This window comes from Charadrius vociferus, unplaced genomic scaffold (assembly GCF_000708025.1).
Source record: "Charadrius vociferus isolate BGI_N301 unplaced genomic scaffold, ASM70802v2 scaffold282, whole genome shotgun sequence".
Lineage (NCBI taxonomy): Eukaryota > Metazoa > Chordata > Aves > Charadriiformes > Charadriidae > Charadrius > Charadrius vociferus.
The window spans coordinates 10,678,957-10,690,751 of record NW_009647731.1 but is presented as its reverse complement, the minus strand read 5'-3'; the positions used below and the strand labels follow the sequence as shown (position 1 = coordinate 10,690,751).

At 43.6% G+C, this 11,795-nt stretch overlaps 1 protein-coding gene across 1 annotated transcript in view; it reads left to right on the top strand.

Annotated features, from left to right (window-relative positions):
* The first annotated feature begins 560 nt into the window (after positions 1 to 560).
* Positions 561 to 11,795, top strand: part of FGFR2 (fibroblast growth factor receptor 2) — an 84,272-nt gene continuing 73,037 nt past the window's right edge. Inside the window, 2 exon segments of the mRNA XM_009881656.1 lie at positions 561 to 622; positions 2,888 to 3,144. Coding sequence (XP_009879958.1) covers positions 561 to 622; positions 2,888 to 3,144 — 319 coding nt within the window.

Genomic DNA, 11,795 nt, shown 5'->3' with positions numbered 1-11,795 from the left:
CCCATGCTTGTCAGTTTGGCAAAGAAATTTGGGCAGGTATGTGACGAGGTGAAAATTGACTTGATGAGCGAGTGGCAAGGAGAGCCATCAATCACTGGGGGCTGACAACTCCTCCCCGAAGTGTAGGCTGAGAAGAGAGACAGAGTTCCCTTTCAAGGGGAAAAATAAACACTACGTGTGGCTTTCACTGAGTCTGAGACTCCAGGAGGGATTATGGTATTGTAGTCAGGAAGCCAGAATTGTGGAGGCCAAAAAGCATGCTGGGGCTGTGTTCCAAACATTGAGATAGAGGTACATAATTATCCGGCGCAGGAGGTCTTTCCAGAGACTCGTCCCCCAGCAACTGTGGCCATTAAACTATGAAAAGAATTTGCTTTCGTTTCATCTTCCTTGGGCTCTGCTGCTTTTGGGAAAGGGCAATCCTCGAACCTTGGGCGCTGGCGTGGCGGTAAAAAGTGGTTTGGCCCTGCGGATGGGTCCAGAGCTCTGATTTTTTATTTTTTTTTTGGCGTTGCTGCGCCTTGGCAAGGCACAGCTTTGAATTCTCTGCTGCCCTGTGGATGAGGAGTCCCTGCTTTCTGCCGGCAGATGGTCAGGTGCAGGAGCCGGCAAAAATCGTCAGGTGAGAAGATGCGTGGTCAGGTAGCCTTGTGCGGTGCTCGGGCACGTCAGGCGAGGGTAGGAACCACAAACGTGCTTTCAGCGGTGTTTAGTTTAGCCTAAAAATCTGAAACAGCTGAAGTAGATGGGGAATTAATGTTGGTAAAAGAGTCTGGAATATATGCTGGCGTTTCGGTGTGTTTTCTTTTTGCAAAATTATGATTAGACGTCGCGTTTATATATGTCGCCTTTAATCGGGCTTTACAGGATGATTTATGGAAATTCAATTAGCATTACATCCAGTCTGTTAATTAGAGTTTCTACCAGCTTTACAGCTGGATAAACTGAGCTACAAGAGCCGTGGCTGTCTGACAGCGAGTCCGGTGGGTGACCGGACTGGTGGCACCCAGGAGGGCTCGCTCCGGTCCTCCACCAAACGCACAGCGCTCCCGGAGACACAGCTCGCTCTCTTCAGGTCTACACCTGCTCAGCGCCGATTTAGAGAAGTGCTCGGTGAGCTCTTCGCAAATGTTTTTTGGTTTTTTTTTTTTTTTTTCAGTGGTCTGGGGGTGTTTTCACTGGAGATTTAATCGTAGTTGCTGGCTCGTGGTCTGGGATGCTCACACTATGCTGACATCTCGGAAAGAGGCGCAGAGCTTTGAGGTGATGGCAGCTGGGGTTGAAAAAGCTCACCCTAAAGTATCAGGGATGCACCTGAAATACCACGTATTAATTATTTTCCCCAAGTGCCTTCTTTACATCGTCTAAAATCAGTTTCTACTGACTTCAGAAGTTATTGTATATAGTACCCAAGATAAAAGATGCCTCAACAGCATTTCTGTCCTTAGCACTGCGAACTGGGTTTGTACGTGCAGGTAGCAAAAGGCTAATAAAATCCACTTAAGCTTTTTAAGGGTTGGCTTTATAAAGGGAGAATATTTGTCTGTGTTTCTGTGTGCTGTATGCTGGGGTACCACATCCAAATGACAGAGGGTTTTGAGAATTTTGCCTTTATCTCTACATTCCCTGCTTTTTTTTTTTTTTTTTAATGAGTGAGGGCAAGAGGGAAAAAGAGGGTTTATTTTTCCCTTCAAGATGAGTGCTCTCTAAGCTTCAGTTGGGTTTCATCACATCCAAGATGAATCATTGGCCAGATTAGAACAACTGCTGCAGTTACTTCTTTTATCCATTTGCTGAGGTTTACCATCTTTTATTTTTGAAGCGGAAAATCAGGTCTAATTTTCTGGTTGAGCTGTTAAATCACCCTGTGAGGATGCTCTTCTGACCCTCACCTGGCATCTGGGTGTGGGGGCAACAGGGTCCCCTGAAGGCAGTGCCAGTTTCTTTGGTACCGCTTTGCTTCTCTCTTCTGGCTGGATTACCACTTAACTCCATCCATTTAAATTAGTTTCACTGTGAGTAAAATAGACTTTTTTACCCCCCTCATATGAAAAATATATATATCAATAAGCATCGTTGAGAGAGAGAGAAGAAAAACGTGTGCGTGCAGGTTAGCGTATATGAATGGACAATGATGCTGGGGAGGTCTCCTGTGAAATTGCGATCTGTACCACACTGTATACAGGTTTTAATTGCCTGTAACGCAGCGTAGCTAACCAGTATCCCTGCCAAGACTGGAGCCGTTCACCTGTACGGGACGCTCAGGCTTTAAAAAGGACACTGAACTGAGTCAGAAGAAGGTACATGCACAGGGGGGCTGGAAGTCCTGAGGTGAAATGAAGTTTTACAGATTATCCAAAAGTCTAGAGAGTATTTTTCAACTGTTTTTTTTTTTTTTTTTCTTCTGGTGGAAAATTCTTGCAAATTCAGCTGGCTGCAGAACTGCTTAGGTGAAGGAATGAAAAACAAGGCAAACTTACATAAACTTTCAAACAATAACAAGAATATAATTTGTATAATTGTGGTAATTTTGTAGCATTACGGGTTATGTGCCTGCACATGTGTGCGCCTGTTGGTTTTTTTTTTTTTAAAAACTGTATATTTTTCTGTCAGTAAAATAGCTCTCTAAATATGTGCTGAGAAGTGATTTTGTGAAAACAAGGAGGACTTGGTTATGCCTCAGGTGATGATGGAAACTGCTAACAGAAAATGAAAAGTCACTCACTTTTCACATATTCTTGAAACTGGAAAACTATTTTTCCCATCCTTCTCCTCCTCCCCCTCTCACCTCAGCTCTGTTCGGGGCTTTCTGAAGTTTTCTTTGGTTTTTTGGTTTGTGTTTTAAGATGTTTTCGCTGACAGTGTTAAATCTCTCTCCTCCCCGCAGCAGCAGCCGTCGTTCCACGGGAGGAGGTCTTACCCCGGCCGAAGGCACTGCTTTCTCTCCATGCTTCTCTAGAGGTGTTCAGATGGGATTAAAGTCCACATGGAGATATGGAAATGGACCAGGAATTTACTGTAAAAAGATGGTCGGCTGGGATTCGGGTTGCCTTATCTGCCTGGTGGTGTTCACCATGGCTGGACTTACCCTGGCTCGACCTTCGTTTAATTTAGTTGTCGAAGACGCCACGCTGGAACCTGAAGGTAAATCACTCTAGAATCCTTAATTCCGTAAAACTGGTTCATTTTAAATGCTTGAACCTCTGAAATAGAAGTCAACATCTTTATGTGGTTTGGTAAATCTAAGGCAAGCAACAGATTAGCCCTCAAGAGTTATGTTTTTTGTCTTTTCCTGCTCGCACATGGGCTGTGTTCATGCAAGCATGTGTTTGTTTAATCTTGTGCAAGCGAGCGGTGTCAGTGATTTCACTTGGGACTGTCATCACGTTGTATAATCAAAGAGGGCGGCTGAAAGTGTTCAGGAATGGGTCTGTAAGGAAGCCGGGCTGTTGCACTCACGTACGTGTTGCTGTCTCGAGGAACGACGTGGCTGTGTGGCTGCCCGTCTCCGCCATTGTCTTAACCTCAGAAGTTCAGAGAAAAAGAAATCCCAGTGGTTTTCAGTCCTCTGTCCTGAAAGTTTAATTTTGCCGGGAACTCTGCAAAAATGGTGTCGCAGCTTTATTGGTGTTTGTAGTTGGAATAAGTTTCCCTATTGCTGTTAATACCCAAGAACAGTCGGTATGGACACCGTATTGCAAGTTTTGGAAGTGTGGATGTTGAGATCTGAATAGCGAGGATTGCAGTGTACTACTGTGAAAGCAAAGGCTGATTGACCCCTTCGCATTGGAAGAGGCATTTTGATAAAAACCTCCTGTTTTGAGCCTGCACCTGTTGGTACGTTCTTCCAGGTATATCCGTCCCTCAAACTTTGCAAAGTGGTTTTCTTCTCTAAGAGGAGAGGCTGCTTTATTTTTTTTATTGTCGTGAGCTGATTGTATTTAAGAATGACTTTACTGTATTGTGTAGGATCTTTCCTGCTCCCTGAGCACCGCGGGGGCAAAGCCAGGCTTCCTTCGTAAGGTTTCATCTGTCCTTTGGAGGAGCGATTAAGTGTCTGATACCACAACTGTCAAACCAACATGATAGTCCGTAGAGCATTTCTCATCCTGCGAGCTCGCTGGAGAGAATTTGGCCTTTACAGATTCTACTGCTCATGTCCACGGATACAGCTTTGTTTTTATTTAACATGTTTTCATGCAAAACTTATTTGTTTCTATCCACTGCCTCTAAAAATAGACGTCACCAGCTAACACATTTTTAGAATCCATTCCAAGTACGTTTTTATTGATGGCAGGGGATGTGCTATTTAGAGACGATGAGCCCTCCTCCCTAGCAAGCATTCCTGAAAAAAAATTAAAGTATAGCAATATTGTCATCTGTCAGCCATAGACATTGTTCATAGCAAAGATTTTTGTGGGTTTTTTTTTCTTTTTTCTTTTGAAGGTAACTCGAGCATTAAAAAAATAAAGCCCAACTCTCATCACCACTTACTGTATGAGTTGTTAATTGCACATCTGGTGCCTTTTTGGCTTTTTGGAGGAATGACCAAATCATGAATAATTCTGGTTTCAGATTAGCTGTTTGTAGTGAGGTCCCCTAGTTTTAGGGTTAAATCAGAAAGAACGTGATTGCATGATTGGTGGAATATTTTACAGGGAGAAAACTAATATTTTTTTAATGCTGCCTGATAATTTTTCAGCTTTTCAGGGAAAGAATAGCTTTTATTTTAAAAAGCTCAGTTTAAAAAATATGTTTCTTCCACAGTGAATATCCAGGGGGTGGAATCTGGGTTTTATCAAAGAGTAAATTGTTAAAAAGGTTTTAAAACTTCTTCCCTGGGCAGGAATGTTACTGACATGAAACAAATTTAGACGTGAGAACCTGAATGATTACCAGAAATGAGAAGAAAAAAAACCACCAAACCCAAACCACCACGCTTTTAAGTTAATGGTATAATAAGAGCTTTTATGCTGCAGAATACAGGGAATTGTGTGGGATTTATATCTGAGATTTGGGAAAGAAAACCTCCTTTATGTACTTTGTTAAACCCATTTAAAAAAAAAAACAAACCTCAAGTTTTTACACAATCACCTTCTCTGGGTTCCATCACTGCCACCCACAAGCTCTGCATGACAAAAACAAAAACAAAAAAAAAACCCTTCAAAAAATCTCTTCAAAGACAAAGCAGATGTCTTTTTTTAATTTAGTGGATGCCAAACATTTTGGCCACAGCTAATTTGGGGGGTCAGGTGCTCTAATAATGTAGATTTTGGGTAGGGCTGCTGACTGTGCGGTCATTGGATCTATGATATTTCATCCCAGCTGAGAAGGTCGATGGGGCCATGACCTTTGGTGACACGTGTTGATCTGTTCCCAAGTCTTCTCCATGGACATGCTCTAAATTTTGTCTTTTTTTTTTTTTTATGTTAGGGGCCTTTACTGTTGCTGTTTATTGTCTTGGTGACTCAGAATATTCAAAAAGCTGTATGCGACGTTAACAGGGATTGAGATTGTGGCTTTTCGTTCCTTTGCAATAGAGAATATACTCTGGTCTCTTAGCTAAACAGAACTTTGGGGAGATTTGCAACTGTTTTCTTCAGAGTATGTGGTTAAGTATGTACTTAAGTACATATATTATGTATTTATGTGTATATGTTTGATAAATAGCAAGCTCTCCCTTGACCTTCCCTTGCTCAAGCTGTGTGTTACCGTTCTGCTGGGTAGGTAATACTTAAGCAGAATTTATCTAATGGGGTAATCAACTGTGTGGGTGCATGCAGGATACGTGCAAGACGTTGTCATGCATCGAGGTACTTCGCTTTGGGTTATACGTGGTCAGTCTGATCTCTTTGGTCGCACACTTCGCTCAACACCTTTAGAGAACGCTGGAGTCGTTGAGCTCTGAATCTCATCTGTGACCGTGAGATGTTACTCTGGTACGTGTCAAATTATTTACAGTGACGATGGGATCTTGAGCCGTTGTGAATTATAATGTCCATATTGATATCACGGGTGGTCCCAGAGGGCTGGATCCCGCGTGTGGTGGTCACTGGTTGTGGTGGTTTCGTCCTCGAGCAGTGGTGGCAATAGCTGTTGAGCTGCGTGAGCGGAAACGGAACCTGTAGGAGTTCGTTTGGGGACTGTCAACTATCGAATTATATCTTCCATCAAGTGTTTACGTTTGTGTTTTTTTTTATCCTAGGGAGTATAAAGACTTTCTGCTTTTAAGTATTTAGAATTACTTAGGTCTACCCCAGCACGGACAAAGGACCCATTCTCTTTCTGTCCACGCGGGCCGTGAAGGCCTTTGATGATAGCCAACATTTCAAAAGGGCTCTGACCGCACACATAGGTTGAAGGGTTACTTTGTGAACTGAATAATTAGTTTAGACATATATTTGATAAATAGCAAGCTCTCCCTTGACCTCCCGTTGCCCAAGCTGCGTGTTATCGTTCTGGGTAGCTAATTTAGTCCCTTCCCCACGTGCGATGCCTTGACGCTGTCCTTGGAGCACCCACACCAAGCCCTCGCCTGGTGCAGTAACAATGCGTTTCAGTTCTGTTAATTTAGGTCAAATTTCAAAGGGCTAATTTAAGCTTTCTACGGGGGACAGCCTGATTCTGTGCCCTGTGAAAAACACAGTCGTTCAAAATGGCCTTAAACGTGTGTTTGGGAGGTTCCTCCGAGCGGCAATGAAGGGGACAGACCTTCTTTGATGGGTGATGTGTGTTTATGGTGGGCTCTGACCTGAGTAACGAGGGGTCATTTGGGTTTTAACTCAGTGACAGCTATTTGTTGGCACCCAACAACGTACAAATATAAACAGATTCGGGGCAGTACCCAGAGCAATACCTTCCTTTTGGTGAAAATGTTGGCAGTGCTTAAAGGTTAACATCACCTGTGGTCACGGCGGTTAGCGCAGTCCACTTGGACATTCCTCGTTAGCCACCCTGACCTGCCTGGTTTGGGATGTGGGGTCTTGCGAGGCGCTTCCCACCCTCCCAGGAGCCGGCAGGGCTGCAGCATGCGGAGGAGGGATGCTGCGGTGGTGGGATGTCCCCTCTCCCACCCTGGGGCGCCTCCATGGGTCTTCTCCATGCCGGTGCTGCTCTGCTGCGAGGTTGCAGGGCTGGTGGAACCCTGCACGGTGCTCATCTTCCCTGGGCAGAGGAGGTGGAGGAGCAGCAGGATGCTGCTTCCAATTTGGTAGGGAAAATAAAGCAAAAAGTTCACCCAGAGTTCCCTTGTTACCTTTTTTTCTTTTTTTTTTTTTCTTTTTTTTTTTCACAAGAGCAGTGGCTTTGATATCTGCAAATTATGATTAACAATTCAAACTGATTAGTTAAATCGGAGTGCTGGGCTTTTGTTTTTTGGTGGGTTTTTTTTTTTTTTTTAAAGGAAGGGCAATTATCACAGCCCATTATGGAGGAATGTGACATCCCCACAGCTTCGGGTGAGGGCTGGATGCCCTCTGAGGGATCCGGTTCAGTAAGTTATTTGGCCCAGTCCAGGAATTGCTAGCTGGGATTCTGGGGAGTTGTACAAGCAGCCAGATTAAATCAGTCTTAATGTGTCCATTCTGCGTTTTAAAATCCTCAGTCCTTAGGCAGAGGCATGGTCTTGAGCTGCAGACTAATTGGGCATGGGTAGGGTTGTTATTTACATCGGTGTTGATGAGGCGCTGGGAGTTGGTAATGTGTCAGCGTGGCAACTGTTTTGCAAAGTAGCACAAATAATTGCCCATTTCAGGCTTATCTGCCATATTTTACAATCGCAGCTTTTTAAAGAAAAAAAAAAAGTTAACTTTTTGGAATTTGATTCCTTCAGGGATATTTTTTTTGGAGCCAGAAGATTTTCAAAGATGCTGAGTTGCCTTTTTTTTAGTATTTTTTTTTTTTTTTAAACCACTTGTATAGATAAAGCCCCAAACCAGCCACCAACTCCAATGGATGCATAGTTTTCTAATCTTAAAATAGTTCTTCCTTGGCAGAGAACTTGCAAGAAATTTCGGGCTATAGTCACTTTTTTTACAGGCAAATCACAGACCTTTGGAAGCAGAATTTACAATGAAAATGCTGACAGCTCCAGTTATGCAAGGTTGTGTAAGCATGAGACGATGGACTATTGTGGTGTTTTAATAATAACCGTAGCATAGTTCTTAATGAGCATATTTCTATATCCAGCTTCCCAGCTTCATTAGAAATGATCGCTTGCCTTTATACAAATACAGTCAAAGATTAGTATTTTCTTAGAATGAGTTTTTAGTTTAGGAACAGATGGGAGTGCGAGAAAAATACTGAACCGTCCCTTTTTCTATCATTAATAGACAAAAATTCCTTACTGGAATGGTCAGATTTTTGAGTGTTAAATATTTGTGAGTCCTCAAGTTTGAAATGTTAGAGTGAAAGCGGAGACTTTCTTCGAAGCAGCACTCCTTAGCAGTGTAAACCTGTGTTTTTAAAAGAACCATCACCCACTGAGGCAAGTTACATCTTGTTTATTTGTAATAGTGCACCTGGTTTAACTAGAAGAGAAAATGTGTTTCAGCGTGGTTAAACAAGTGCAAAATACATGCTGAAAAGACATCGGGAACCCAAAACACGTCTGAAACGATGAAGAGTCGGGAGTTTTGCAGCAGCGTGACTGCGGGTTTGGTACCTGGTCACAGGCTGGGCACGCGCTGCTCCTCCATCGCAGGTGGGAGCATCTTCTGCAGAGTTGGTTGGGACACACTGGTTTGCGTTTGTGGTGGCTGTGGGAAACCGGACAGTACTTCTCCTAGAGTACCAAGTTGGAACAGACCTCAAGGACCAACTGGTCCTTGGCAAAAGCACAGTCTAGACAAGATGGCCCAGCACTCTGTCCAGCTGAATCTTAAGAGTGCCCAACGATGGGGAAACTTGGTCTGGCATGGAGCCTGCTGGGGTAAAATTATCCTTTCAGCAATTTGGGAACTGATTTGAAATTCAGACCTTTGAATTTAGGTTCGCGCTGTGTTTCTGTAGCATTTTTTTGGGGGAGGGATTTGGCATAGCGTGGCCCTGAAATCAGAGATGCCGCCTTGTAGTGCTGGGGACTAAACCGGCTTTTAAACTGATTGAAAGAGAAGTTGAAGCAACTTTGAGTAGAGGCAAATCTTAAATAAAGACCAGATTTGTGAGAGTGCGGCGGCCAACAGCTCCTGTTATAATTACGAAACGTGCTCTGGGAGCGCCGAGCTGTTCTGGAAGTTTGGCCCTTCGGGTTTCAGTCGGAGTGGAGACGTCAGCGAAACTGCGTCGGCATTTGCTGCTCGGGGACTGCGCCTCTCAACAGGGACAGTTGCAAAATGAGATATTCTGTAAAGAGGGGGGTAGATATTTATGTGGATTTTTTTATTTTTAAGCTTTTAAATCCAGCTTATAATTCATATACCAATTACGTACACCTCCAAGGTTATCCTTTCCCATCTCTTAATTATCACTGCTGGGTTTTGTTGTTTGTTTTGGTTGGTGTTTTTTTTTTTTTTTTTTTTTTTAAGAATAACCCCTTCTTTTAGGGAATTGGTTTTCCTGGACCTACTTCTGAGTATCAGAGGAGTCAGCACCTGGTGTAGGGATGTGTCTCACGGGCTTCACTTTCTGCTGGTTCAGGTCCTTTTGCTGCTTGTCACCACGCAAATGACATTATCTGTGTGAAAGAGAGGGACAGAAAGGCAAACCAAGCGCTAGCTCAATTCTACCCTGCCGCTTCCTCCGCTTGCCATGCCATTAGTATTTTAATTGTATTTTTGAAATGACTGTTAAGTGAAAGCATTTGGTGAACCTCAGCGAAGGCGAGGAGTTGTGAGATCTGACCTACTTTCCTTCCCCTCCTCACATGCCGTTGCAAGTTGTGTGTAATTATTGCTTTTCCTCCCCCGCAAAAGAACTGGCTCACGGGTTTGGGACATTAACCGATGCCGAGCAGCTTCGCGAAGCTCTGCCTGACGGTAGCAAAGCCACAAGAACTGAGAGGAGGGGAAAATTCCTTTGTACCAAGGGGACGGCTTGCATTTGTGAGGGTTTACTGGGAAGGGCAACGTGATGGGGACTGGAAGGGGGGAAAAAGGAGGATGAGAATTTGGTTGGGGAGGAGAAAAATCATATTTTGGCTGTATTTTGATTATTTTTTTTTTTTTTCCCTCTTGGCTTTTCATGAGTTTCTGTTTTGAAAGGAGTTTTGTGACGTGGTGGTTGCCACCTCAGGCTTTCTGCCAAGGAGTTGGTGGCTGTTTCTCGGTGGGGTTGGGAATTGGACGCCATGGCTGGACATGCTTGAGCAGCCTGCGCTGACCAGGACGGCTCCGGAGGAGGTTAAATTGACCAGAGCACCGTGTCGCAAACTCAGTTTTGCATGTAGTGAGAAAATGGTGGTGTAGGAAGATTCATGAGAAGGTTGATGATGCTCTTTGTTGAGGCTGGCCAGTGTGGGGACGGGTGAGCTGGGCAGCGAGGCGGACTGTGCTTTCGGGGGACGTGCTTTGTGGGTTTGTAAAGTGCCCTGCTCAGCATCTCTGCAGTGCAATGTTTGATTTGTCTCAAGGAAAGTAATACGATTTACCCTTCTGAATGGCACCCAACAGTTCTTAAAAGTAATTTTAAAATCACGGTTTAAATTTTGACCAGTTCTTGAGCTTGGTTCTATTAAAGATGGTTTAATAATGAAAAATAATCCTGTTTAGATATTACAGTGTTGAAGCACCCAGGTTTATCGGGTATTGTTTACTCGCAGCTATTTGGGAGGTGCAGGGTTAACGCGGAGGCTCTGTAATTAATCTGCAGCGCACCTCTGTTCAGTAATAGACCTTCTCCCTGAACAATTTGGAAGCATTTGAAGCATCTTCCATTAGTATGGCAAGGTGCCCAGGAGCCACTGGAGTGACAGACGTGTCTGCAAGTTAAAAATAACCCTTGTCATGTAAATGGTTGTGGGCCACCTGGAAGTGCAGATAGCCAGCCTGGCTTCTAACTCCAGGGCTTGTCCCGCTGCTCCTTCCTTGTCCCCAGGTACCACTGGTGGCTCCTTCTGGGTGTGGAGCTGGAATGAAATTAGCTCTGATGCCTTTGGACTAGATGTTGCTTTCAGTTTAAAGGGAGCCTGGTACGTCTTGAAGCTTTGAAGTGTTTGGAGAATATCCTAGGGTTTATCTGCGGTGCAGATAGGACTTTCAAAAGTGCCGAGGGTATGTTTGGGGGATATTGTTTGCAGTCACTTTTTTTCATATCCCACGTTAGGAAGTGAGAGAAGATGAATTTCAAGGGAACAGGCAAGATGAGACTTCCAGACGAGCTGCTAAAATTAAGAGGATTTGTATAGTCAAGTAAAAATGGGACCTCATACAAAAGAAACAACTGCTGACTTGCTTATAGGGAATCTGAATAGATGTTCTCTGCATCCAGAACTAACACTCAAACATGAAATTGTGCAATGTTTAACCTCACAGTTGTAATTTATTTCTTTTGCTTGTTGAGTAGTAATAGTCCCGAGCCTGGCCTTTGGCAAACCTGGGAAAAAAAGGTTGTGTTTTTTTGTTTGGATTTATGCTATGTTCTGTTATGTTTTTATGTTGCTCTTGAAATGCAAATAAAGAACCTGAAAAAAGCTACAGATTGGAATAGATGCAAGGAAATATTAAAACCAAGAAAAACCCTCTGTGAATAAATGTATGTGCTCATACCTTTTCCCAAGGCTGTATATCTTATATGGAGCCTTTCCCAAGCAGGCTTTAATGCTAAGTTGGACAATGGGAGCTGGTTAAATTGCTCTACCA